Source organism: Microcebus murinus, chromosome 16 (assembly GCF_040939455.1).
Source record: "Microcebus murinus isolate Inina chromosome 16, M.murinus_Inina_mat1.0, whole genome shotgun sequence".
NCBI lineage: Eukaryota > Metazoa > Chordata > Mammalia > Primates > Cheirogaleidae > Microcebus > Microcebus murinus.
This window is the reverse complement of record NC_134119.1, coordinates 68,282,028-68,308,279: the sequence shown is the minus strand read 5'-3', so window position 1 is coordinate 68,308,279 and position 26,252 is coordinate 68,282,028. Positions and strand designations below refer to the sequence as shown.

General features: G+C 50.0%; 3 protein-coding genes across 5 annotated transcripts in view; 2 read left to right on the top strand and 1 right to left on the bottom strand.

The window, feature by feature from the left end:
* Positions 1-11,909: 11,909 nt before the first annotated feature.
* ATF5 (activating transcription factor 5) lies at positions 11,910-16,222 on the bottom strand. Its single transcript, XM_012754334.3, has 3 exons — positions 16,085-16,222; positions 14,478-14,774; positions 11,910-13,184 (listed from the first exon to the last, which is right to left on the bottom strand). The coding sequence occupies exons 2-3, from the start codon at positions 14,653-14,655 to the stop codon at positions 12,508-12,510; spliced, it is 855 nt and encodes a 284-aa protein (XP_012609788.3). The 5' UTR covers positions 14,656-14,774; positions 16,085-16,222; the 3' UTR covers positions 11,910-12,507.
* The window catches only part of NUP62 (nucleoporin 62), a 26,099-nt gene continuing 15,871 nt past the window's right edge, over positions 16,025-26,252 (top strand). The window contains exon 1 of the mRNA XM_012754327.3: positions 16,025-16,159. The gene's annotated coding sequence lies outside the window, so the exon portion shown is untranslated. The remainder of the gene's footprint in view (positions 16,160-26,252) is intronic.
* IL4I1 (interleukin 4 induced 1) overlaps positions 16,072-26,252 on the top strand; it is a 41,165-nt gene continuing 30,984 nt past the window's right edge. For 2 of the 3 annotated variants that reach the window (XM_012754324.3, XM_075993227.1), the window contains exon 1: positions 16,074-16,159. The gene's annotated coding sequence lies outside the window, so the exon portion shown is untranslated. Of the gene's footprint in view, positions 16,160-26,252 lie in introns of all 3 variants that reach the window. The other variant, XM_075993228.1, reaches the window with a different exon arrangement.

The window sequence follows — 26,252 nt, the reverse complement described above, 5'->3', positions numbered from 1 at the left end:
CTCCTGGGCCAGGGGGAGTGAGGTCGCTGTCAGTTTCAGCGGCAACAGTCCTTTGTTGGTTTAGTCTGTAATCTTCCGCCATAATAAACCATAACCATGAATCTAATAGCTTCTCTGAGCTCTGTGAGTCCTTCTACTGAATCATCAAATCTCAGGATGCTCTGGGGCATCCCCAAAACAGCCCGTTCTCCTGCTTGGGCTGCAGTTCACAGTTCACTGAAGCCACTGTTTGTCTAAGTGAGCGAGACGTTGCCCAGCTGCCCGGGTCTGTTGACTCTCTGACCGGAGCCCAGACCAGAGCTCACCAGCCCAGCCCTGGTGGACACGCAGGGTCCCGCCCAGCAGGCCTCGATCTTGTCTAAGATGGAAAGTTGCTGACCGAGAAAACTGCTGAGTTTATCAGTAAAAAAAGGGAAATGGGATGATGTACCCCAAAACCACAGAGAGAAAGCATCAGTTCCTTCCCATCTGTCACCAAGTCCCTCATGCTACTTCCCAAATACTTGGTTCTCAAACATGAGGTGACTTGTCACTTTCCAGTAAATGGTCCCAGGTTGTAATACAAGGACACCGTTGCGACTCTGTCACCCACGGCCCAGCCAGGACTCCACGGAGAGCAGCCCAGGAAGGAGCCTTGGGGCAGACTCTGCAGGGAGGGGACTCTCGGGGCTCTGTCTCTGACTCGGTCACTCTTCCTACTCTTGGTCTCAGTCAGGTTTTATTTCTGCAAACTGCAAAGCAGGCCCCCCAAAGTGCCCTCCTTTAAAATCAAGTATTCATCATTTTTCCAAAAGATGGCAAGAAACAATGGGGATGGGAAGTCAACCACTGGTAGGGTTCCAAGGTCCCAGGACCACGTGGCACTGACAGATAGTGACTGAAGCCAGGTCTAGTTGCACGGACACAGAGGCTCACCTTTCCCAGGAGAAAAGTAGGAGGGTGAAGAGTCTATCACAGTGCTCACAGTGGAAATCCCCAAATTCGTATGTGTAAGTTTGTGTATCTGTGCGCGTGCACATGTACGCAGGTATCCATCTATGTGTGTCTGAAAGCGTCTGTCTGCTTGTGTGTCTGTGTGTCTTTGTATGTGTATCTGCCCGTGGGTGTGCATGTCTGTGGCTCTGAGTGCATGTTTTGTACCTGTGTGTTGACATGCAGTGAAAATATCCAAGTGTGTGTGTGTATGTGTGTATGTGCACGTGTACACCCACGCACATGCTAGGCATTTGAAACTAGCCTCGTAGGCTAACATTGAGAAGGACCCTACACATCTTGGGCACCACATTAAGGATTTGTGTCTTTATTTCTGTAAACACAACACAGTGTTTACCAGCAGGAGAATTGTGCTCATAATTATAAATATACGATGTGGTCACCTGTTGTAAAAGACCCAGGAGTGACTGACCCCAGCCTCGGACTCGTTCTGCACGGTGAGGCTCCTCCCTTCCTGACTTGCAAGGAGTATCTCCGAGCCTGGGGCCTGGTCTGTTGCACTGACAGCGACCTTTCCACCAGGCTGTGCTGGCCTCAGGGGGGCCAAATCTCGAGCCTCTAGGATCCTGGAGTTATCCCAAGTAGAGTCAGGGCATGAAATGGAATTCACATTTAAGAATATAAGCAGCAGCCAGGCGTGGTGGCTCATGCCTGTAATCCTGGCATTCTGCGAGGCCGAGGCGGGAGGATTGCTCAAGGTCAGGAGTTCAAAACCAGCCTGAGCAAGAGTGAGATCCCTGTCTCTACTATAAATAGAAAGAAATTAATTGACCAACTAATATATATAGAAAAAATTAGCCAGGCACAGTGGCACATGCCTGTAGTCCCAGGGAGGCTGAGGCAGGAGGATTGCTTGAGCCCAGGAGTTTGAGGTTGCTGTGAGCTAGGCTGACGCCATGGCACTCTAGCCTGGGCAACAGAGTGAGAATCTGTCTCAAAAAAAGGATATGAGCAGGGGCCGCACAGGTGCTGAGTAAGCAGGTAACTTCCCCAGACTCCACCCAGGTCTTGCTATCCTGGGGGATAAGTCTGGGAGGAGTTCGGACCAGGTGCAGGGACAGAAGCTCCAGGACTACAGTGATGGGGCGTTCCCAGGGAGCGGCAGAGGGAGTGACAAAGGGTGCGGCTGAGAGGCCTGTTTCTCTCTCCTCCCATAGGAGGAGAAATAATCAGAAACAGGCTGGGCACAGTGGCTCACACCTGTAATCCTAGCACTCGGGGAGGCCGAGGCAGGAGGATTGCTCAAGGTCAGGAGTTCAAAACCAGCCTGAGCAAGAGCAAGAAGCCGTCTCTACTATAAATAGAAAGAAATTAATTGGCCAACTGTGAGGAGTCGAGACATTGCACACCTGCAAGGCCCACACCCCCAGTGAAGCCGGAACCAACATCCGGCTTCTGGAAACTGTTGCTTGCTTGCTTGTTTGCACCAACTTTGCATTGTTCGAACCCCTGTATAGTGGGGCTACCAGACAACCAATCATGTTAAAGGTCAATGCATGATCCACGCGTGATCAGTCACTGCATAGTGTATGCACCATAGGGATAAAAGGCACGCTGCAACCCCAGTCGGGGTCCTTGCCTACCAGAGTGGCCACTGCGTTGGTGCTCAAGGCTTGGACCCTGGCTAGCCAGAAAATAAACTCCTCTTGTGTGTTTGCATCCTCGGTGTCCCTGTCTCTCTGTTGGGTAGGGTGGTGAGAGGTAGTCGACTCCCAACACAACTAAAAATATATAGAAAAAAAATTAGCCGGGCATGGTGGCGCATACCTGTAGTCCCAGCTACTCGGGAGGCTGAGGCAGGAGGATCGCTTGAGCCCAGGAGTTTGAGGTTGCTGTGAGCAAGGCTGACGCCACGGCACTCTAGCCTGGGCAACAGAGTGAGACTCTGTCTCAAAAAAAAAAGAAGAAGAAATAATCAGAAACAATGCCACACTCCAGGTGGAGGATTCGAGAAGGCCATGTATGCGATTGGCTGAATGAAGACCCCCAAAGATATCCCTATCTTAAGCCCTGGAACCTGTGGATGTGTTTCCTTACACAGCAGAAGGGACTTCGCAGGTGAGATTATGCTAAAGCTCCTGGGGTGGTGGATTACCTTGGATTATCCAGGAGGGTCCTAAATGTGACGGGAAGTCTATAAGAGAGCGGCAGAGGGAGATGGGACATCAGAAGGGGTAAAAAGATGTGTGACAATAGAAGCAGAGATTGGAGTGACGTAGCCACAAGCCAAAGGCTGCTCATAGCCACCCAGACCTGCAGGAAGCAAGGAACAGAGTCTCCCCCAGAACTTCGAGAAGGAACCAGCCTGCAAACACCTTGGCTCAGACAGCAAGAGAAGAAATGTGTGTTGTTTGAAGCCACTAACTTTGTGATCATTTGTCACAGCAGCAGTGAAAACGAACGCAGTGTGTAAATGACACGGGGTGGGTTGTCTTCTTGGAATAAGAAACCTCTGAGCTGGGCTGACAGAATCCCAGGGGAAAGAACTTGATGACTCATTGATTTATTTGACAGCTTAGAAAATTAAGCAATGGTCAATATTCAGAAAACTTAGAAGGCAGGAACGAAAGTGCTGTCAGACTGTGATGATGTTGGAAGAACAGGATCCTTGGAAACAGGGAAGGAAGTGGGATAAATTATTCTTTCTTTAGCCATACTGCTGGCTTCCAGGGGGGCTATAAAAGAAATAGATAGGACTCTTCCTCCTTGACAGCCAGAGAGAATGAGAAGTGATGTCCCTATGTCAATGGCAGATGGCCCCTTTCAGGCCAGCCCTCCTACAAATAATTAACAACTAATTATCTCTAGATGAAATATAAAAACAATTACCTGCCAACAGGGAAGAGCAACAAATGGCAGGTAGCTTCTGAAGCAGAGTCATCACTTGGCTGAAGGGGACATTAATTCCCCTCAACTCCTCTTTTGTAAGGATTTTTGCCTGAGGGAAGACCTCAAGTGGCATCAGAAGGGATGACTAAATCTTTGCTAGAAATCTGCAGTCTTACTGGCTTGAACTAAAGGACAGAGTTTGGCAACCACATAGGAGGAAATAGAGGAGCTGTCTTAGAAAGGAGAGAGTCACAAAGAGGAGCCCCCAAGTATTGCATATAAACTCTTCCCGAATATCTGGTGAGCCTCGTGCAATGCCTGCACATCTCAGACTCCTGGCCATCCCAGAGAAGGCTTAAGGAACTGAACAGAGAGATTTCAGTTGCTGTTCAGCTCAGGGAAGACAGAATTTAGCATTTGAATCCAGCCAAAGACACTGTGTGCCAAAACAAAACATCAAGACACCTCAGAGGAATAAAAAATAAACCAGAGTTATCATAACACATAATTCATAATATCTAGAGTATACCACAAAATGACTAAAAGAGTGAACAAACAGGAAAATGTGACTTATACTCAAGATAAAAGACAATGAAGACAGACACACAAAGATAAACTGGATGTTGGGCTTGGCGGACAAGTATTTTAAAGCAGCCATAATAACCATGCTCAAAGACATAAACGAAAATATGCTCATAATGAATGAACACATATTAATACTTAGTACAGAAAGGGAAATTATTAAAGGGAATTAAATGGAAATTCTAAAGCTAAAAAATACAAAATGAGAAAAGGAAGAGTGAAGGTGACAGATGATTGATTGGGAAGGGAGGGAAAGCTGGAGCAAGAATAAGCTATAATTGGTAAAGTAAAAGAAGGGTAGGCATGGTGGCTCAGGCCTGTAATCCTAGCACTCTGGGTGGCAGAGGCAGGAAGATCACTTGAGGTCAGGAGTTTGAGACCAGTCTGAAAAAGAGCAAAAGCTCATTTCTACAAAAAACAGAAAAATTAGACGGGCGTGGTAGCGTGTGCCTGTAGTCCGGGCTACTTGGGAGGCTGAGGCAGGAGGATTGATGGAACCCAGGAGTTTGAAGTTGCTGTGAGCTAGGCTGATGCCATGTCACCTAGCCCAGGTGACAGAGTGAGACTGTATCTCAAAAAAAATAAATAAATAAAAATAAAGGAATGGAATTTAGGGCAGTGAAATTAGTATAATACTATAATGGTAGATACATGTCATTATACATTTCTCCAAACTCATAAAATGTACAACACCAGGAGGGAACCCTAATGTAAACTATGGCCTTTGTGTGACAACGATGTCATCAGTTGTAACAAACGTGCCACTCTGGTGGGGGATGTTGATAACTGAGGAGGCTGGGCATGCATGGGGACAGGAGGTATATGGGAACTCTTTGTTCTTTCCTCTCAATTTTCCTGTGAACCTAAAACTGCTCTTAAAAAACAAAGTTTATCTTCAAAACATGACAGAGCCAGAATTTGAACCCAGGCAGTCTGGCTGCCAAGTCCATGCTCTTAGTCACCACCATGAACTACCAAAAGGGAGGGGGGGAAGAAAGGAATGAAGTGCTCCTCCAAAACATCACTCGGAGTGAAAGAAGCCAGACACAAAAGGCCACATATCGTAGGATTGCATGAGGTGTCGGGAATACACACATCCATAGAGGCTGCCATGTTTGTGTCTCTCAAAAATTCATGTCGAAACTTGAACCCCAATGCAGTAACATTAAGAGTTGGGAACTTTAGGAGGTGATTAGGTCACAAGGAGGCCCTTGATCTTGGACTTCCCAGCTTCCAAAACTGTAAGAAATAAATTTCTGTTCTTGAAAAAGCTCTGGAACTAGATAGTGGTGATGGCTGCATGATATTGTGAATGTACTAAATGCCACTGAATTACGCACTTTAAAACAGTTAAAACAGTACATTTTATAGTATATGTAGTCTATCACGATTTTTAAAATGTCCTTCAGGGCCACCCACGAGTAGGGTACTAGTCTAAAAACAGTATATTTCTGGCTAGTGCCAACCTAGCATGCCAAACTATGAACTAGGACTGCATAATTTATTTTTTGGTGTGTTAGTTTCCTAGGGCTGTCAAAAGAATGTACCACAAACTGGGAGAGCTTAAAACAACAGAATTTTATTCTTACAGTTCTGGGGGTCAGAAGTCTGAAATGAGGGTGTCATTAGACCCGTGCTCTCTCCAAAGGCTCTGCGGTTGGATTGATCCTTCCTGGCCTCTTCCAGTTTCCAAAGGTTGCCGGCAGTCCTTGGCTGTTGACATACCGTTCCAATCCCTGCCTCTTCCGTCACATGACCCTCTCCCTAGGTGTTGTCTGTACTTGTGTCTCTTCTTCTTGTCTCATAAGATCACCAGCCTGGCCAATCCCATTTCTAAATAGGCATGTTCTAACATTCTGGAAAGGACATGAATGTTGGGGGTGTTAGAGCCTAGGGACCATAGGTAGCCAATAACCAGCCATTAGCTTCTGTATTATGGTTGCTTGCTTGCTTAGGATAGTGGGAAATTTTCAGTTGACCCTTATCTGACTCCGCACCTGCCATCTCGCCTCTGCTAGGGTAATTAAGTTTAGAAACTAAGGAGAAGGGGGCCAGGCGTGATGGCTCTCGCCTGTAATCCTGGCACTCTGGGAGGCCAAGGTGGGCGGATTGCTCAAGGTCAGGAGTTTGAAACGAGCCTGAGCAAGAGTGAGACTCCCGTCTCTACTATAAATAGAAAGAAATTAATTGGCCAACTAATATATATATATATATAAAAATTAGCCGGGCATGGTGGCGCATGCCTGTAGTCCCAGCTACTCGGGAGGCTGAGGCAGGAGGATTGCTTGAGCCCAGGAGTTGGAGGTTGCTGTGAGCTAAGCTGATGCCACGGCACTCTAGCTCGGGCAACAAAAGTGAGACTCTGTCTCAAAAAAAAAAGAGAAAGAAACTAAGGAGAAGGACGGTGGTGCATGGCACAACTGCCCACAAGATATAGTCGCTAGTCCAGGGTCAAAACTCCCTGGACCCTTGAGGCACCTGACATGCTTTATGTACCTAGTGAAACACGGTCGGGCTTAGATCACAGGATGCAGGATATATTTAAACTTGATGTTGTTAATAATGAGGATACTTCAGAGGCATCCTCTCGGCTGAATCTTAGCTGTAGCAGGTAACTCCTACAAAACCCATCTCCAGGCTCCAAAAACCCCTGATTGTGCTAAAACAAGATAGAAATGTAAGATTAATGCTTTCCCTCGCTTCTGTAAAAGTGCTTGCTAATTAGATTTTTAGAGTGTATTTTTTTTTGCCTTTAAAAAGAGACCGTTTTTGCCTTCTCATCACTACTTTCTGTGCCTGCCTCTCTGCAGGACAGGAGTATTCCTGGCCAGTAAATGAAGACTCACAATTTGGCCCAATTCGGTTTCTAAAGTGGTTTTTTCTCACGCTTTGGACTATAACGGGGGGCCGGGGAGGAGCACTATCCAACCCAGCACACTTAGTCAATTGGTCCTGGGAAATTGCACACCTGGTCATGGTTTAACACTCAGAGTGAGGCCACAGAGCAGCAGACAGATGACACCGGAGTCTGGGTGCCTGTTAATGTAACTGGCCCATGCGTTCTGTTCCCACGGGACCCTTCTCCCAGGGGAGGGCTAATGCCACGCCCAACCTCAGGACGCAGCAGGGCAGGTGACCAGCTCCTGATGTGCAGGATGAGTGACATTGTCACTTAGTGCCCCACGACTGGATAGTAGGTATCTACTGGGAACCAACAGAAAGGCAGGCAGGGGACTTCTGTAGCTCACAAGGCAGAGCTGATGTTATCACAGCCTGGGCTTGCTGAAGAACCTCTCTTGCCCTGGGCCTCACTCAAAACTAGCAGCGTTGCATTTCTCCCCGTGTTAAGTTACGAGGCAGGGTGTTATACGAGAACTAGTGTTGAAGAAAATAAGAGGCATACTAAGGACTCATCGTCCATCTACTCAGCAAATCCTTCATTATCTTTTTCAAATGAATTATTGCAGATGCTCAACAAGTCCTTCCAAGTATTTACTATTTAACTTTGCATTTTTTTTTTTTGAGACAGAGTCTCACTTTGTTGCCCAGGCTAGAGTGAGTGCCGTGGCGTCAGCCCAGCTCACAGCAACCTCAAACTCCTGGGCTCAAGCGATCCTCCTGCCTCAGCCTCCCAAGTAGCTGGGACTACAGGCATGCGCCACCATGCCCGGCTAATTTTTTTTGAATATATATATTTTTAGTTGGCCAATTAATTTCTTTTCTATTTTTAGTAGAGACGGGGGTCTTGCTCTTGCTCAGGCTGGTTTTGAACTCCTGACCTCAAGCAATCTGCCCTCCTCGGCCTCCCAGAGTGCTAGGATTACAGGCATGAGCCACCCCCCAGGGGCCTAACTTTGCATTTGATTATAACCTCCTTGTTGAGAGAACACAGAGAATCACGGAACATGATTCCTAGAAGGGAAGGGTTCCTAGAGACCATCAGTGTGGACAAGATCCTAGTTCTGGGAACACACCAGGGTCCGGAGAGGGTAAACGGTGGGCTGGGATCCCACACCTGGTGACAGCGGTGGTGCTGGTGGTATTTTTCAGTTCTCACTTCAAAACTCATTACAATCTGGGACTGCAGAGGCCACGTGGCTCTGTAAATGCTCTTGCCTGCTGGTTTTACTTTCCGTCTATGTTACTGTCTGGTTGTGGTTCGACTTAAGATGGGGCAAACCCCACTCCCGCTGGCCACAGACGCCACCTGGCGGTGGAGTCCGGAGTCCATGCTTTTTTCCAGCCTATTCTAATCCTGCTTTTTTTTTTTTTTTTTTTTTTTTGAGACAGAGTCTCACTTTGTTGCCCTGGCTACAGTGAGTGCCATGGCGTCAGCCTAGCTCACAGCAACCTCAAACTCCTGGGCTCAAGCGATCCTCCTGCCTCAGCCTCCCAAGTAGCTGGGACTACAGGCATGTGCCACCACGCCCGGCTAATTTTTTCTATATATGTATTAGTTGGCCAATTAATTTCTTTCTATTTATAGTAGAGACAGGGTCTCGCTCTTGCTCAGGCTGGTTTTGAACTCCTGACCTCGAGCAATCCGCCCGCCTTGGCCTCCCAGAGTGCTAGGATTACAGGCATGAGCCACCGCGCTCGGCCAAATCCTGCTTTTTTTTTGAGACAGGGTCTCACTTTGTTGCCCAGGCTAGAGTGAGTGCCGTGGCGTCAGCCTAGCTCACAGCAACCTCAAACTCCTGGGCTCAAGCAACCCTCCTGCCTCAGCCTCCCGAGTAGCTGGGACTACAGGCATGTGCCACCATGCCCGGCTAATTTTTTCTATATATATTATTTGGCCAATTAATTTCTTTCTATTTATAGTAGAGACGGAGTCTCACTCTTGCTCAGGCTGGTTTCGAACTCCTGACCTCGAGTGATCCGCCCTCCTCGGCCTCCCAGAGTGCTAGGATTACAGGCATGAGCCACCGCGCCCAGCTTCTAATCCTGTTTTTAAATATCAGTCAGAATCCTTTACACTGATTCCCCTGACTCTAGAATGGGTGCCCACCTGGGCATTTTTTTTTCCAGCTCACAGAGAAAGACCGTGATGGAGAAAGGGTTAGTGCCCAGGAGAAAGACCGTGATGGAGAAAGGGTTAGTGCCCAGGTGATATCTCTCCACATCGTGCTGGGTCTCCGGGTCACAGTTGCCATCTCTGACTTCCTGATGAGGAACTTGGGCTCAGAGACGTGAAGACACCGGTCCAAGTCCACACAGTTTGGACGCAGTAGTTTCAGCTTCTGCCTCACTCCTGGAATGGAAAAATCACTCCTAATTTCACCGTTACTAAGTAACGTTTAATTCATCCCTTCCTCCATTTTTGCCAAAAGATGGAGCCACACTGGGCCACTGTCATCTTATACTGTTTAAGGTCAATTAATGACATTCCAGAGCTCCAGCTTAAAAATAGTCTTCATATGTAACGAAATGATCCAAGATGGAGATAGAGTCTGTGTTGATTGATACAGCTGTCTCTTCTAGCCTGTTCAACATTCCATCCCACGTAAATATATGTAAAGGTGATAGGTAAATTATGAAAAACATCTTCTGCACAGCAAGGACAAAGACTTTTGAACAGCAAATGGCAAGGACTTCCCAGGCCAAAGTCCATGAAAAAGCTGGAACCTGAGAGGGGAGTTAGGACTGAAGATATTTTGCCCTGAGAACCTTGAGTGCCCCAGTGAACTTGAACTTGGGCCTTGACATTTGCAATTGTTCCTGCCAGTAAGTTGGAGGCAACATCAGTCAGGGATGCTTCAAACTAAATCCAAGTCCCAAGGACCTCTGTTCTTCAGCTATCATTGCCCAACAAAAAAAGGCTGGCTATGGCCACAGCTGCTCAGAGATGTATTTTTCCTATTTTTTAAAAATGATCGAGGCTGGCACGGTGGCTCACGCCTGTAATCCTACCATGTTTCCCCAAAATTAAGACAGGGTCTTATATTTATTTTTCCTCAAGAAGATATCCTAGGGCTTATTTTCAGGGGATGTGTTATTTTTTTTAAGTACGGTACAACAATCTACATTTATTCAAATATAGTTAAGTCATCTTCTTCTGGAACATCATCATAACTCTCCAAACCCCGAATTCCATCCTAAATTTCTTGCGACTCTATTTCCTTTAGAACCATTGTCCCCAATCTCTCATGTCCAGCAATAGAGCTCTCATGGGGCAGATGAGAAGGGCTGCTCGTCTTCTTTCCCGCTCCTCGATGAAATGCATGGGTTGTGCAGATGCACTGCATAGCCACACCCATCACTAGGTCTTATTTTCTGGGTAGGGCTTATATTGCACAACTGCTTAGAAATCCTGCTAGGTCTTCTTTTCGGGGAAAACACAGTAGCACTCTGGGAGGCTGAGGCAGGTGGATCGCTCAAGGTCAGGAGTTCAAAACCAGCCTGAGCAAGAGCAAGACCCCGTCTCCACTAAAAATAGGAAGAAATTAATTGGTCAACTAAAAATATATAAAGAAAAAATTAGCCAGGCATGGTGGTGCATACTTGTAGTCCCAGTTACTTGGGAGACTGAGGATCGCCTGAGCCCAGGAGTCTGAGGTTGCTGTGAGTTAGGCTGATGCCACAACACTATAGCCTGGGCAACAGAGTGAGTGAGACTCTGTCTCAAAAAAAAAAAAAAAAAAAATGATCTTGCTCTGTTCAGCACCAAGAGGTGAAGGATAATAAAGTAAAAGCCAGAAAAGATGACCTTCATCACTACAAATGATGAGACAAATACCATGATTCTACTTATGTGAGGTAACTAAAGGAGTCAAATTCAGAGGCACAAAGTAGAATGGTGGTTGGCAGGGGCTGGGAGGGGGCAATGGGGAATTGTTTAATAGGAATTCAGTTTCAGTTTTACAAGATGAAAACAGCTCAGGAGATGGGTAGTGGTGATGGTTGCACAATATTACACATTTATTTAATAACACTTAACCATTTATAAATAGTTAAGATGTAAATTTTCTGTTATGCATATCTCCCCACAATTTAAAATTTTTTAAAATTTCATTTTAATGCCATAAAAGGAAAAAAAAATACATCAGCCCTCGTTAGCAATTAGCACATGGGATCACAAGACTTTGAGTCACCGCAGATTGCCTGGGGTCCTCCCAAGCCACAAGAGAACGGGAGGATGGGACAGCTGGCTCTTCAGCAGAGGGGGACCCCAAACTCTCGTTGCAGCCACCCAGCCCCTTCTGTTCCGGAGTTGTCCTGACTGCAGTGCATGACAAGGACCTCGGGGACACGGCACACTTGGCTTGTCATCCTTTCGCTGTCTATGTAAACAATAAACGGTCTGAATCTGAAAGTGGCTTGTTATGTCTTTACCGGCTCAATCAGTCACCGTCTTGCTTTGCCTGTGCCTTGCTAAGCGTGTGTGCTTGGCAACAAATGAATATCATCTTATCTTTATTTTTATTGCTGTCTTTCACCCAAGACTGCCCTCCCCCGGGCTTTTCTCAAAGACAAGACACACATGCTGGAGGAAATTCTTCATTTTATTTTTGCTCATCACCCCCCTCCCTCACCTAAATGCAGCCCCTCCCCCAACACCTTCACAAAACACTGATTTTCTCCCAGAGCTAAAATGAACACCCAGTCACCCACCATGACAGCCCCCCGCTCTGCCCCTCCTCATATCCACCTGCTCTGCGAGCTTGGCCACATTTTGGCTCCCTCCCCAAGGTCCCTTGCCATGCTTTTCTGCTTATATCATACGGGTCCCCGTCCTGAAGCCTCCCTGACTCACGTCCCCATCGGCATAGGCACCCTGCTCTAGCCCACGGCCCCTCCACCCACCACCAAGAACCACCTGCAAGAAACCAGATTGGAAATTCAAGAGACCAGTCTCCAAGCTCTCCCTGCTGCCTGCGTTCCCTGTGGGCCTCCCCCAGCCTCAGCTGCTACTTGAGGGTGTTAGACGTTGACTGAGGCCAAACATTGCTTGATTCTGGGGAGAGAAGAGGGAAACACAGTCCAGAAATGGGCAAGAGAGACAGTAAGGACAAGAGCTGGGGGGTCTGGAAGGAAGCTGGGGGGAGGGAGGGTGGTCATGGCCCCAGACACGGAAGTGAGCCAGTGCTGATGCCCAGCGCCCTGCTAGCTGCTGCGGGACCTCTGGCTCCGAGCCTTGTACACCTCGATGAGCAGGTCCTTGACGTACTGGATCTCGCGCTCCACCGACTCTGCCCTCTCCCGCAGCTCCCGGTTCCGTGCCTCCAGCCCCTGGCACTCGCCCTCCAGGGCCTCGCCCTCTGCCCGCTTCCTCTGGCGGTACCTCAGAGCTGCAGACTTGTTCTGGTCTCTCTTCTTTTGCTTGCGGTCCCCTCGGGCGGTGGCAGGACTGGGGTAGGGGGCAGGGCGAGAGGGTGGAGGTGGAGGAAGAGGAGGAGGAGGAGGGGGCTGCTGTGGTGGGGACAGGGGCACCAACCCGGCCTCCCCTTGCCCGGCCTCGCTGCGGCAGTAGATGGCCAGCAAGTCCAGGGTGTCCAGGGCAGGGGGCTGGGGGAGGTCGAAGGTAGGGAGGGGGAGAGGGAGGGAGGGGGCTGGTGGCAATGGTGGTGGTGGTGGTGGTGGGGAGGGTGGTGGGAGGAGTGGGGCATCAAGGAAGAAGTCTTCCATCTGTTCCAGCTCCTTCTTAAGGAGGGAGGCCATGGCTTCCAGGTCAGGTGGGGATGGGGAAGGTGGGGGAAGGGCACCTGAGGGCAAGGGGGGTTCCAGAGGGAGGAGGGCTGTAAAGTCAACTCGCTCAGTCATCCAGTCGGAGAAGCCATCACCTGGGGTTGAAGGGGTGACATAAAGTTCCCTGAGTTCCTGATCCTCCACCCAAACAGGTGCCCACTCATGTCTGTCCCATTTAGGCTCATATGTCCCATTCATTCAGTAAAATAACCAACCAATGAATCATCAAACCAGTCAACAAACCAATGAACTAGTCAACCAACCAGTCAACCATCTAACCAGTCAACCAACCAATCAACCAACCAGTTGACCAGCCAACCAATGAACTAGGCAACCAATCAATCAGTGAATCAGTCAACCTACCAAATGAATCAGTTAACCAACCAATTAACTGTTAACCAAGCAATCAATGAACCAACAACCAAAAAATCAGCTAATGAAAGAACCTGGCAACCAACCAACAAAACATCCACCACTATTTCTTCACACATTCCAGTAACCCCTTTAGTGAGCACCCTCTATCTACAGTATCTCTGATTTATTCTCTGGTTTATTCTTTTATTTATTTATTTTTTTGAGATAGGGTCTTGCCTGTTGCCCAGGCTGGAGTGCAGTGGCATCACCATAGCTCACAGCAGCCTCAGACTCCTGGGCTTAAGCGATCCTCCCACATCAGCCTCCCTAGTATCTGGGACTACAGGCGTGCACCACCACACCCGACTAATTTTTTATTTTCTGTAGAGACCGGATCTTGCTATTGCCCAGGCTGGTATCAAATCTTCTGGCTTCAAGCAATCCTCCTGTCTTGGCCTCCCAAAGATTTATTCTTAAAAGGCAAACCAGATCACATTTCACTCACACACTCTCTCTCTCACACACACCCCCATCCTGTCTCATCTTTATTCAATAATTATTGAAAACCCACCATGTGCCAAGCATTTGGGATACAGTAATGAATAAAATAACTCCTGCTTCAGGACTTCCGCATATGCTCTTCCCTTAGGTCTTTTCATGGCTCATTCCTTCCCATCTTTTAGGTCTCAGTCAACGTGTTACCTATTTGGAGAAGGTTTCCTAGCTACCTATTCTAAACTAGGTCCCCTCTGTCATTCTTCAGCTCAGCTGCTAAGTGTTTCCCACTTGTCCCAATACAACATCATTTAATTTGTCTCTTGTCTGTTTCCCCACTGCAGTATGAGCTCCAGGAGGGCAGGGATCATGTTACTCTTGTCCCTAGCCATATCCTCAGCACCAAAAACATTGCCTGGCACATTGTAGGCACTCAATAAATATTTAATGAATGAATGAATAAATAATTCTTCCTTCCCCCTTTTCCCCTGCCCCCTATACCCTAGCTGACCCCATCTCCACTCCCCACCTGCCCTTACCTGCCAGGGGCTCTCCCCCCCCTGGAAGCCCGCCCTCCAGGGCTCCCCCGAGGACCTCATAGGGGCCCAGGGGGGCAGGGGCCAGGGGGAGCTTCCCATAGTCTACGAGCCAGCCCAGCCCACTAGCTGGGAGCAGGGCCCTGTCCAGCTCCAGCCCCAGGGTCGCCAGGAGTGACATGGCCGTAGCACACGTGCTGAGCACCGATGGCAACGGAGAAAGCTGCACCAACAGCTGGTAGGAAGCTCTGGAGGTTGCTCAGCTGGGCGAAGACAGGCACCAAGGCGAAAGTGGAGGACCTGCATGCATGAGACAAGAGTGGGTGGGTCAGAGGCCAGCCTTGCCCACCAGCCAAAATCACAGGGAAACCAAGTCACATTTTCATGTCTCTGGAACTGCTCCTTCCCCCTTCCAACCAGGGCTTGGGACTAAGCCTCACTATTTTAGAATTCTAAATCTGCACTTTCTTTCCCCAAATCTCCAAGCCCCACCCACTCCCAAGGGAATTCTCTTTAGGTCCTACCTTCTTTTCTTCAGAATTCCCAAGCCCCACCCTTTCCCCCAACACAGAAACCTAATGGTCTCCCAGGGGAATTACCTTAAGCCCCTCCCATCCACCTCATAATATTCCTCTTCACTAAAAAAACTTAATCCCAGGGGAATTTTCTTCCAGCCATGCCCCTTCCTCTAAAATATTTCCTTCAGGCCCCCACTCCCTTCCTAGAGTTCATCCCAAATCAGTTCCCAGGGGAATTCGCCCATGCCCTGGTCCTCCATCAACGTTGTCCACTCAAATCCCACGCCTCCACTTTATTTAGCCCCGCCCCTCACTGTGTACCTGACTCCGCCCCTCCCCGAGGATTTCCCCATAGGCCCCGCCTCTTCGTCCCATCGAAACCCACCCCTCAGCTACCGGTTGGCTTAGCCCGCCCCTTCTCACAATGGGCTCTCCCCAAGCCCCACCCTTAGCGACGGCTGTGCTCCTAGCTCCATCCCCTTCAAAACGGGTTGTCTCTAGGCCCCGCCTTCTATCCTGTCAATCTAAGCCAGTCCCCGCCCCATTGGGTTCCCGAATGAGAGCCAGGCGGAACCGGGAAGGTGGGGGCGGGGACAGGCGGAAACAGCTACCCAACCCCCACCCTTCCACACGCGGCTCTCTTGCCGAGGATCACAGCGCATGCTCCGCCTCCGGAGCGGTCCAAATGCTCTCACGCCTCTGCGCTCCTGGGGAATTAGTGCGCATGTGCAGCCGTTTACGGTCCACCCTCGTACATTACCGGGCTTTGGGGGCTGATGCGCACTAGCAACTGCGCGCACACAGAATCGTTCAGAAAAAAACAAAATGAACAAGTAAAACTTTTTCTGGGGACTAGTGTGCAGGCGTAACTGCATGTAAACCGACCTTAAACACCAGCTCTCTTAAACGCACCCTCCCCGAGCCAAGTGCGCATGCTCGGCCGCGCGCACACGGCCCATCGTCTCTCTTCTGCGCCTGCGCGACCGTGATTCCCCAGTCCCGTCTCCCCACCCCCAGGCCCGGTTGTGAGGGCCGCGAGCTGCGAAAGGGCGGGAAAGGCGGTTGGAGAGGGAGGGGCGAGCGGTTACTCACTCCATGGCTGCGGAAAGGAGAGGCAGCAGCTGCCTCGGCTGAAGAAAGAAGGCGGGAGCGGAGAGCGCAGGCGCGGTGAGCAGGGAGTCGGGTCCGGGGCACAAAGGGGTCGCGGCTACAGAGCCATGGCCGGGGCTACGCAAATGGAGGCGGCGTCGCGGCAGTGTGAGGAGAGGTCATGATCTAAGGACGGGGAATGAGGCGGCCTCGGGGACTTGGGACAGATATAGCGGAGGTGGCGCAGCACGGCCCTCCCGGATCCTTCCGCGCCCCGCCCACGCGCGGCCCCAACCGGGAGGTGGCCAGACCTCCTCTTGGGGATCTGGGGATCCGATCTCCTCCTTCAGACCGCTGAGGTTCGGCCCTCTCCTCCTTCTGACCCTAGAATTCGATCCTCTCGTCTCCCTGACTCTGGGGGTTGGATCCCCTCCTCCCTCTGACCCAGGAGTTCGGCCCTCTCCTTGTGGCTCTGGGGACTGGTTTCCTCCTCCCTCCTGACTCTGAACTCTGGTCGTTTTCTCTCTCTGCCTACGGTCCTGTTTCCTGTCTCTCTGCCTCTGAGGTCCGACCTCCGTCTTATTTTGGGGATCCATCCCCATCCTTTTCCCTCAGACCCGCACCAGTTCATTTCTCTTTTCCCTGCTTCTTGAATTTCCTTCGATGTGTTTAAAGACTTTGACAAAAGAATGAAAAGAGATTAATTTTTTAAAACAAAATAGTAAAATAAAAGAAAATATTTTTGAAAAAGAATTTCCTTCTAGTTACACTTTCATCTTATCACCCAACTGCCTTCCCACCCTGAGAACCCTCCTGGGTTAGTCAGTCTGGCGTGTGTCACAAGGACCGCCCTCCATTCAAATCAGACCTGCCAGGGTGGCCTCGGGCAAATAACTTGAGTTCTCTGGCCTCATTTCCCTATCTGTAAAATAAGGAGAAATATCTTCTATCTGGTGAGGTGGTTTTGTGAGAATCAAGGCGATGTCTGCCATGTCATAAGCACAGCTTGGTTCTTACTTGCCTGTTCTATGTATTTTATTTTATGTTTTTTTGTTTTTTGTTTTTTTTTTCTGAAACAGTCTCACTCTGTTGCCCGGGCTAGAGTGCCTGGCATCAGTTTAGCTCACAGCAACCTCAAGCTCCTGGGCTTTAGGGATCTCTCCTGCCTCAGCCTCCCAAATAGCTAGGACTACAGGCACTGGCCACCACACCGGGCTAATTTTTCTATTTTCTCACTATATCTTTAGTAGAGATAGGGTCTCTTGCTGAGGCTGGTCTTGAACTCCTGACCTCAAGTAATCCTCCTGCCTCAGCCTCTCAGAGTCCTAGGATTACAGGTGTGAGCCACTACACCTGGCCATATTTTATTAGTAGTAGAAATTCAGGGGCCCAATCTCACCTCTTGCTCCCCTATCCCCAAGAGCCCCAGACTCTGGGCCATCTGTCACCTTCTGATGGGTCATTCTTGTGTCTTCCTCACTCCTCCAAGGTGTCAATATCCTGCCATCCTCATCCTCCCAGTTCCAAATGACGGATGCCCCCTCTGCTTGTCCTCCAGCCCTTGCCCTGACTTCCTTTCAAACAGTCCTGGGCCTCAGCTGCCTCCCACTGGGTAGGAACTGTACCGACCCTGACAGAAATGGGAGACCTGTTTCCATCTAGTAAGAGAGAGGAAGCTTGGTAGCCATCCTGCCCCTCCCCATGTGCTGGGCCCTTCCTCACTGTTGGTGAATGTGACTCTTCTTTGTTACAAAAGCCCTAATCTTTTCCACCCTGCATCCATCCACTTCAGGGCGCCCCATCTGGAGTTGAGCTTTTATCCTTTCTGTGTCAGATAAGAGGCTGAATCAAGCTCCAGCGAAGATGGGGGAACCCTGGTATTGAGCATTGCGCACAGGCTTCTTTATTCTCCCTTCCCTTTTGAATGTAGGAAGTCCTTCTTTGAGTCTGACCACCTTCCCTAAGATCACTGACTGTTCACTCTGCCAGTATTTGAGCACTTGCCCTGTATCTCCTTGGGCCCATAGAGGCAGTGTTATTCCCTAGGCAGTATATAGACTCTCAGTTAAGAGCACACATTCTGGAGCCAGGTTGTCTGAGTTCAAACCCTGACTGCACCCCACTTACTAGCTGTGTGACCCTGGCAATTTCCCATCCCTGTCGCTTGGTTTCCTCTGTGGTACAAAATGGCATTAATAGTACATACCGTTTGGGGCTGTTAGGATTAAATGAGTTAATCCCTGTCAAGTACTTAGACTAGTGCCTGGTACATGGCAGGTGCTACATAAGATTATTACTGTCATTGAGTTGGATATGTCTATTCCCACTGTTAACCAATTAGTGCTTTCAGACTCTTGACTAGTCTTCCACCTTTTTTTTTTTTTTTTTTTTTTTTGAGACAGAGTCTCACTTTGTTACCCAGGCTAGAGTGAGTGCCGTGGTGTCAGCCTAGCTCACAGCAACCTCAAACTCCTGGGCTCAAGCGATCCTCCTGCCTCAGCCTCCCGAGTAGCTGGGACTACAGGCATGCGCCACCATGCCCGGCTAATTTTTTATATATATATCAGTTGGCCAATTAATTTCTTTCTATTTTTATAGTAGAGACGGGGTCTCGCTCTTGCTCAGGCTGGTATTGAACTCCTGACCTTGAGCAATCCGCCCGCCTCGGCCTCCCAAGAGCTAGGATTACAGGCGTGAGCCATAGCGCCCGGCCTGGTCTTCCACCTTTTAAGTGAGACTTAAGGACTGACTTCCTTCTACTTCTCAGTATAGATTTTTTGTGTGTGTGTGTGTGTTTTTTTTTTTTTTGAGACAGGGTCTCACTCTGTTGCCCAGGCTAGAGTGCCGTGGTGTCAGCCTATCTCAGAGCAACCTCAAACTCCGAGACTCAAGTGATCCTCCTGCCTCAGCCTCCCGAGTAGCTGGGACTACAGGCATGCGCCACCATGTCTGGCTAATTTTTATATATATATATATCTATTTTTTAGTTGTCCAGCTAATTTCTTTCTATTTTTTTAGTAGAGACGGGATCTCACTCTTGCTCAAGCTGGTCTCTGAACTCCTGAACTCAGACTATCCTCCCACCTCAGCCTCCCAGAGTTCTAGGATTACAGGCGTGAGCCACCACGCCCAGCCTCAGAATAGATTTCTGAGCAGTAGCAGGTGGAATTAGGTATAGACTGTGGAACAGACGCTGGCAGTGAGGAGGCACAGTCTACCCCTGAGTTGTCTTCTAAGAAGACCTTCTATACTATACACAGGGACTAGATAGAATATTTTTTAATAAGCTTTATTATCTTCAAATAATTTTAGATTTACTGTGCAGAAAAGTTACAGAGAGTTTCTGTCTACCCCTCACCCATTTTCTTCTGTTAATATCTTAGATTGCTGTGGTACATTTGTCACAAGCAAGGAACCAACATCGATACATTACTGTTGACTAAACTCCGCACTTTATTCTGATTTTATTAGTTGTTCCTTAACGCCCTTTCTCTGCTCCAGGATCTCTTCAGGATACCACATAGTTAGGCCTCATATCCCCTTAGCTTCCTCTGGTCTGTGACGGTTTTTCAGACTTTCCTTGTCTTCATGACCTTGACAGTTTTGTAGAATGCGAGTTGAGTGTATAAGGAAATGTGCTTTAGTTTGGTTTTTGTCTCGTGCTTGGACTGGGATTATGACTTTTTTTTTTTTTTTTGAGACAGTCTTGCTTTGTTGCCCAGACTAGAGTGAGTGCCATGGCGTCAGCCTAGCTCACAGCAACCTCAAACTCCTGGGCTCAAGCAATCCTGCTGCCTCAGTTTCCCGAGTAGTTGGGACTATAGGCATACGCCACCATGCCCAGCTCGATTTTTCTATATATATTAGTTGGCCAATTAATTTCTTTCTATTTTTAGTAGAGATGGGTGTCGCTCTTGCTCAGGCTTGTTTCGAACTCCTGAACTTGAGCGATCCTCCCGCCTTGGCCTCCCAGAGTGCTAGGATTACAGGCCTGAGCCACCATGCCCGGCCAGGATTATGACTTTTTGAGATTCTGGCCAGGCAGGGTATTATTTTAGTAACTGGCAGTGAACTTAGTGACTGTGAGAATCGAGTTGTTGGCCATGTGCGGTGCCCACTGACTATGAAGGCATCTGGGCAGGGACTCCTGTACCCCTGTCTCAGCCTCTTGTGCCCTTTTCTCTCCAGCTGTCGGATCCCACCCAATTTAGCCCACCCCACCTAAGCAGCTTGACTCAGTCATTCTGAGTGGGTGCCAATGACACACCAGCTGCCCAGATCTTCCCAGCGTGTTCTAGTTAGCGGTTGGTGGGCCATCAGTGGCTGCCCTCGACTCCCCACCCCATCCCTGCCAGGTCTTTGAACCCCTCAGCCGCCTTCTGTGTCCATTCCTGACCCAGGCCCATGGCCCCTCCAAAATTCATGCCTCGGCCTCCCCCAGCCTCAAAAAATCCTCCAGGGTCCAGGTGCCCATCCCTTTCAACCCCTGAGCTGGGGCTAGAAGCAAGGGGTGGAGCTGCTAGGGATTCTTTTTCAGAGCGGAGGGGCCTGGCTTGGGGAGTGAGGCGGTGATTGCAGGCAGGTTGCATCAGCCCTGGATCTTTGATGGGGAGGGGGAGTAAGGGGATTCTCTGGGGGCCCCTGTGCACCTGGCAACGGCTCCTGGTTAGTAGAGCCTCCTGGTTAGTAGAGCCGGAGATGAAGGGGAGGCCCCAGCACAGCAAGGGGGGGGGGGGTATGGAGGAGGAGGGAGATCAGCTGCCTGTGAAGGACCCTGAGAATCTGAGACTCGGTGCCAAGAAGTGGCCTCAGATCACAGGGGCCAACTGGCTTGTCTTGCAGGAGAGGAGACTGGGACTTGCAGGAGGTAAAGGGGGTTGTACACAGTCACAGTATATAGAGCCAAAACCCCCACAAGTCCACATGGCTTCCAGGGCCCCGAGGCCTAGGGTGCAGCCTGCTGGGAGGCCTCCAAGCCTGGCCTTTCACCTCAGCCTCGCCACTGCTCACAGTTGCCAAGTGCTATCGATTCCGCCTGCCCCTCACCATCACCCCTGCCCTGGAAGAGGCCTCCTCACCTGTGCTATTGCAGCAACCCTTGCAAGTTTCCCAATCAGCGTGGCATCCTGACATGATGAAGGTGGCTCCAAGTTTTGCATCAGATGGTCCTGAGCCCACAGCACTTAGTCCCAGACTGGGGTACAGGCCAGGTCCTCATCTGCATGAGCCACAGTTGCCTTCTGCCAAGTGAGTCAGAGCATGGGCCCTGGAGCCCATGGTTCACACCCTAATTCCATCCACCACTTCTGTGACTCAGTTTCCTCATCCATAAAATGGGAATAAGACCTCACAGGGTGGTTGTGAGAATTAAATGGGTAAATGTATTTAAAATGCCTAGAACAGGGCCTGGTATATGGGAAGGCCCCTGTGAGCATTAGCTCTTTGTCTAGGGCTCAGGGTGCCAGGAATGTCATGGAAATGATGCAGGTAAAGCCCAGCACAGCTGGGAGCGCAGGATCTGTAAGTGCTTTGTTCTGTTTTCAGAGCAGCCTCACACACAGATGTCTGCATGCATGACTGTTTCCCTGAGCACTTAAGAGGGCAAGGTCAAGGCCCTCCTTGTTCCCAGAATTGCTCCCCACTGCCCGCAGCCCCCTGCTACTATTTCTGTGGCCATCAATACATTTCTTAACAAGTTGCTTGTGCACAGAGGCCCGGGAATTTGATACTGTGGTCCCTGAGGGTGTCAGGGAAGGTAACTGGGTCGTGCAAACCATGGGGCAGGGGTTGGAGGTGGGCGTCCTGGCAAACAAGAGCAGGAAGGCCAAGGCCAGCTCAGTTGGGGAAAGGGCAGTGCGGAGGCTGGGCAGGCAGAGCATAGCCTTTCCACGTGGCCCATGGCTCAGAGTCCTCCAGAGCCCCTTCCCTCCCCTCACACCCGCCTCGTCCCTTAGCAGAAGCCATCACAGCTCTTCTAGCCCAGTCAGGCCCCACACTGCCACACCAGCTCTGGATCCTTGGTGTCACCTTCTGTATCAGTGTCCTGTGGCTGCTGTAACAAGTCATCACAAACTTAGTGGCTTAAAACAACACACATTTATTCCCTTCCGGTCCTGGAGGTCAGAAAACTAGGCCGGGCGCAGTGGCTCACGCTTGTACTCCTAGCACTTGGGGAGGCTAAGGCAGGAGGATTGCTTGAGCTCCAGAGTTCGAGACCAGCCTGAGCAAGAGTGAGACCCCGTCTCTACTATAAAATAGAAAGAAATTAGCCAAACAACTAAATATAGAAAAAATTAGCTGGGTGCAGTGGCACGTACCTGTAGTCCCAGCTACTCGGCAGGCTGAGGCAGGAGGATCGCTCGAGCCCAGGAGTTTGAGGGCACTCTAGCCAGAGCAACAGAGTGAGACTCTGTCTCAAAAAAAAAAGAAAACTAAATTTGGTCTGCAGGTGTGTGTTGCTTCTGGGGGCTCTAGGGAGAATCTGCCTCCTGGCCTTTCTAGCTTCGAGGCTCCCTGCATTCTTTGGCTCGTGGCCCCTTCCTCACAGCCCTCGGACCTCTGCTTCAATCATCATGTCTTCTATTTCCCCCTTTGATCTTCTTGCCCTCCCTCTTAAAAATACTCTTCAGATTGCATTAAGGGCCCACCCAGATAACTCAGGATAATATCTGCATCTCGCAAGATCCTTAGTTTAATCATGTCTGCAGAGACCCTTTTGCCTTATAGGAGGCATGGTCATAGGTTCTGGGGACTAGGATATGAACATCTTTAAGAATGTTCAGAGCCTCAGTTTCCTCATCTGGGAGATAAAGGAGAGGGTCAGCCCTGGAGTGTCCCCTCCCTCACATTCCCATAGGGCCTGGATATAGGAAAAGGACAGGGCAAATGGATGACAGTTGGCAACATAGTGTCCTGGAGTCCAAGATGCCATCACTTACCAACATGTGGCCAAGGAACTAGATTTTTTTTTTTTTTAATTTTTTTTTATTTTGGCATATTATGGGGGTACAGATTTTAAGGTTTCAATAAATGCCCATTCCCCCCCTCCCCCCAAAAGTCTGAGTCTCCATCATGACCATCCCCCAGATGGTGCACATCTCACTCACTATGTATGTATATACCCGCCCCCCTCACCCCTCCCCAAGGAACTAGATTTTGTACCTCCCTGTGCTTTGGTCACCTCATCAGTAAACAGGGACAGTGATAGAACTGCCTCAGAGGGCAGTGTTGAGGATCAACAGGCCGAAACCAGCGCCTGGCCCAGTGAGCGCGAGCTGTCCCCACCAGCACTTATGCCCTGTGTCAGAGACCCAGAGGGAGAGGCGCGCCAAGAAGCACCTGAAAGGCACAGGTGCTGCTCTGGGGTGTCCCAGCACGCTGGGTGGCAGCGCTGGCCTGGTGGTGCAGAGCTGCTGGTTTTCCAGAAGTCGGAAATCCAGATGTTTTTCTGTGAGATCCAAGTTTTAAGGATTGGCAAGTCATTCAGGAACACTTGAAAAACCCCAGCAAACCCAGTGTGGATAGGACTCAGGCTGTGGGCCCTCTGAGTGTTTGTGGTCGGTGACTTCCCCTCCCCAAATCTGTAATCCTCTCCGCCCATTGCACAGAGCAAAAGGAACCAAGCAGTCCTCCTTGCAGAGTCGCTGAGGACTGGGGCCAGACCCCTCTGTGCTGGACTTAGCGGCATGGAAAACGAGCAGGGTCTCCATCAGACTCTGTCTTTCGTGCCCCTGACTGCCAGGAACTCATTGTTCTTCATAGTGAGGGAGACTGCCCGCCGTGGGGACCCACAGCACATCCTGGTTAAGGGGGTGTTAGGGAGGACTTATTTTAGGAGTTGGGCTGTGCCAGGTGACTTTGGGGAGGGCTCAGAGAAGTGGCCCTTGCTCTGGATTGGGTGCTGGCCAGGAAGCAGGGCAAGCCCATGATGGGAAATCCGTCTTGTCCAGAGGCGGGAGGAGTAGCTGGAGCTAGTGCTGTGATTAGTTAAGAGGCAGCCATCAGCTCCGAGTGAGGGGGGGTTTGATCGGGTTTGTGATTTGGACACTGTCACGTTTTTGTCTCTGTTGAGACATGATTCAGGAGTGGTCTTGTCTCGATCCATCGGGGTCACAGTGGCCTTGCCTGATGTTGGTATTTGGAAAGTTGTTTTGTCCAGCAGGAGAGCACCAGGGCCTGCCAGGCTGCCTTGCCCTTTCTCACGGCAAACATCCTGCCAAGACTGGGGGGGATGGTGGAGGAGCGACCACAGGGCCAAGAGGAGGCAGCTCCCCCTCTTTGGTGGGCCAGAGGTGTGTGGTTCCCACACAGTCGCCTGGGCACACAGGAAAGTAGCCAGGCAGAAACCCGGCGCCCACTGGGTTGGATGGTCATAATGGGAGCTGAGGGGACAAAGGAAGAGGCAGAGGCAGGGACCACAGCGGGGTGACCTCACAGCACCCCCAGGGTCCCCAAGTGCCCCCTCGATGGGCACGTGGGTAGTGCCCTCTCTCCACTCCGAGCCCCTCAGGCCACAGGTCCAGCCTGCAGCTGGGGAGGCGGACAGCCCTGAGTGGGATTCAGGAGTGAAACCTAAACTGGTCTGGAAGGTCATGGAGGTGGCCTGGGATGTCACTAGGGAGTGGGAAGGGGGTACTAGCCATGGCTCAGGGTGATACGGGTGGTAGAGAAAATGTCACGTGGGAGAGGCCTCATTAGTAGTCAGGAGTTTGTGACCCAGACAGCCTGGGTCAGAGTCCCTACTTGGCTGTGTGACTTTGAGCAAGTTACTTAAGTTCTCTTAACTTCAGTTTGCACATCATAATGTTGCTGGGAAAAGCGAGTGAGTCAGTGTGGCAAAGCCCTGCAAACAGGCCTGGCACCTACCAGATTCCATGAAGTATTAGCATGGCTGTGGCTACCCAGGGGCAGGTTGGGGCTGTGGTTGGTTCTAGTTCTCAGTCAGAGTCACCCTGTCCCCCACCTTGGCTGCTTTCACCTGGTTCCCAGAGAAACCTCCTCCATGGCAACCCTCTCCATGACAACCTGGCGTGGATCCCCCACTGACATCACGGCCTCTTCCCCTGGGAAGCTGGTGTTGACTAGAGGAGAGGCCAGGGAGGGAGCTCCAGTGTATGCAGTTCCCCACCCCCACCCCTCCACACATGCCCCTCTGCTCTCTCTCAGAGTCCCTTGGTCCTGGTGCTTCGGCCCCCTGGGGTGTCCTATGTGTGCCCAGCTGCATTTCCTGGGGAGCTGCCTGGTGGCCTACACAGCTGCCCAAAGAATTTCAGCTCCAGCCCGGAGCCCGTTCTCAGCCAGCATCACCAACCACCCCAAAGAAAGCAGGATCCTATCTTTAGAAACTCTTCTGCCTGTGCTTTTGCCCTCGGGTGAAGTCAGGACTGGCCTGGTGCTGCCCACCTTCCCAGCCTCACTACTGCCCTCTCAGCCCCTTCCTGGAACCTCATGGTTGGTTAGTTGTTTGGGTTTTTTGTTGTTGTTGTTGTTGTTTTTGAGTCAGAGTCTCACTCTGTTGCCTGGACTAGAGTGCCGTGGCATCAGCCTAGCTCACAGTAGCCTCAAACTCCTGGGCTCAAGTGCTTGATCCTCCTGCCTCAGCCTCCCGAGTAGTGGGACTACAGGCATGCACCACCATGCCCTGCTAATTTTTTTGTATATATATTTTTAGTTGGTCAATTACTTTCTTGCTATTTTTAGTAGAGACAGGGTCTCGCTCTTGGTCAGGCTGGTTTCGAACTCCTGACCTTGAGTGTTCCACTCTCCTGGGCCTCCCAGAGTGCTAGGATTACAGGCGTGAGCCACCCGCAAGCCACCGCACTGGCCAGTTGTTTGGTTTAATGGCTTTATTGAGCTACTGTTTAATCTGCGTCTGTTTATTAAAGTGTTTAATTCAGTGGTTTTTAGCACATGCACACATTGTGTTAACATTGCCACAATCAACTTTAAAATATATACCACCCTTGAAAAAAAACCCTCAGCTATTACCTCTCAATCCTTTCCTTTTGCCCAGCCATAGGCAACCACTAATCTACATTTCATCTCTCTGGATTTGTCTATTCTAGACATTTTATTTCAGCAGAATCACATACTGCATAACCTTTTGTTGTTTTGTTTTGTTTTGTTTTTTGTAGAGACGGGCTTGCTACGTTGTTCAGCTTTGTCTTGAACT

Coding starts and splice junctions, on each gene's coding strand:
- ATF5 (XM_012754334.3), bottom strand. CDS start 14,655: ATGTCACTCCTGGCGACCCTGGGGCTGGAGCTGGACAGGGCCCTGCTC. Junction 13,185..14,477: donor GGGGGGAGAGCCCCTGGCAG/GTAAGGGCAGGT, acceptor CTTCAACCCCAG/GTGATGGCTTCTCCGACTGG.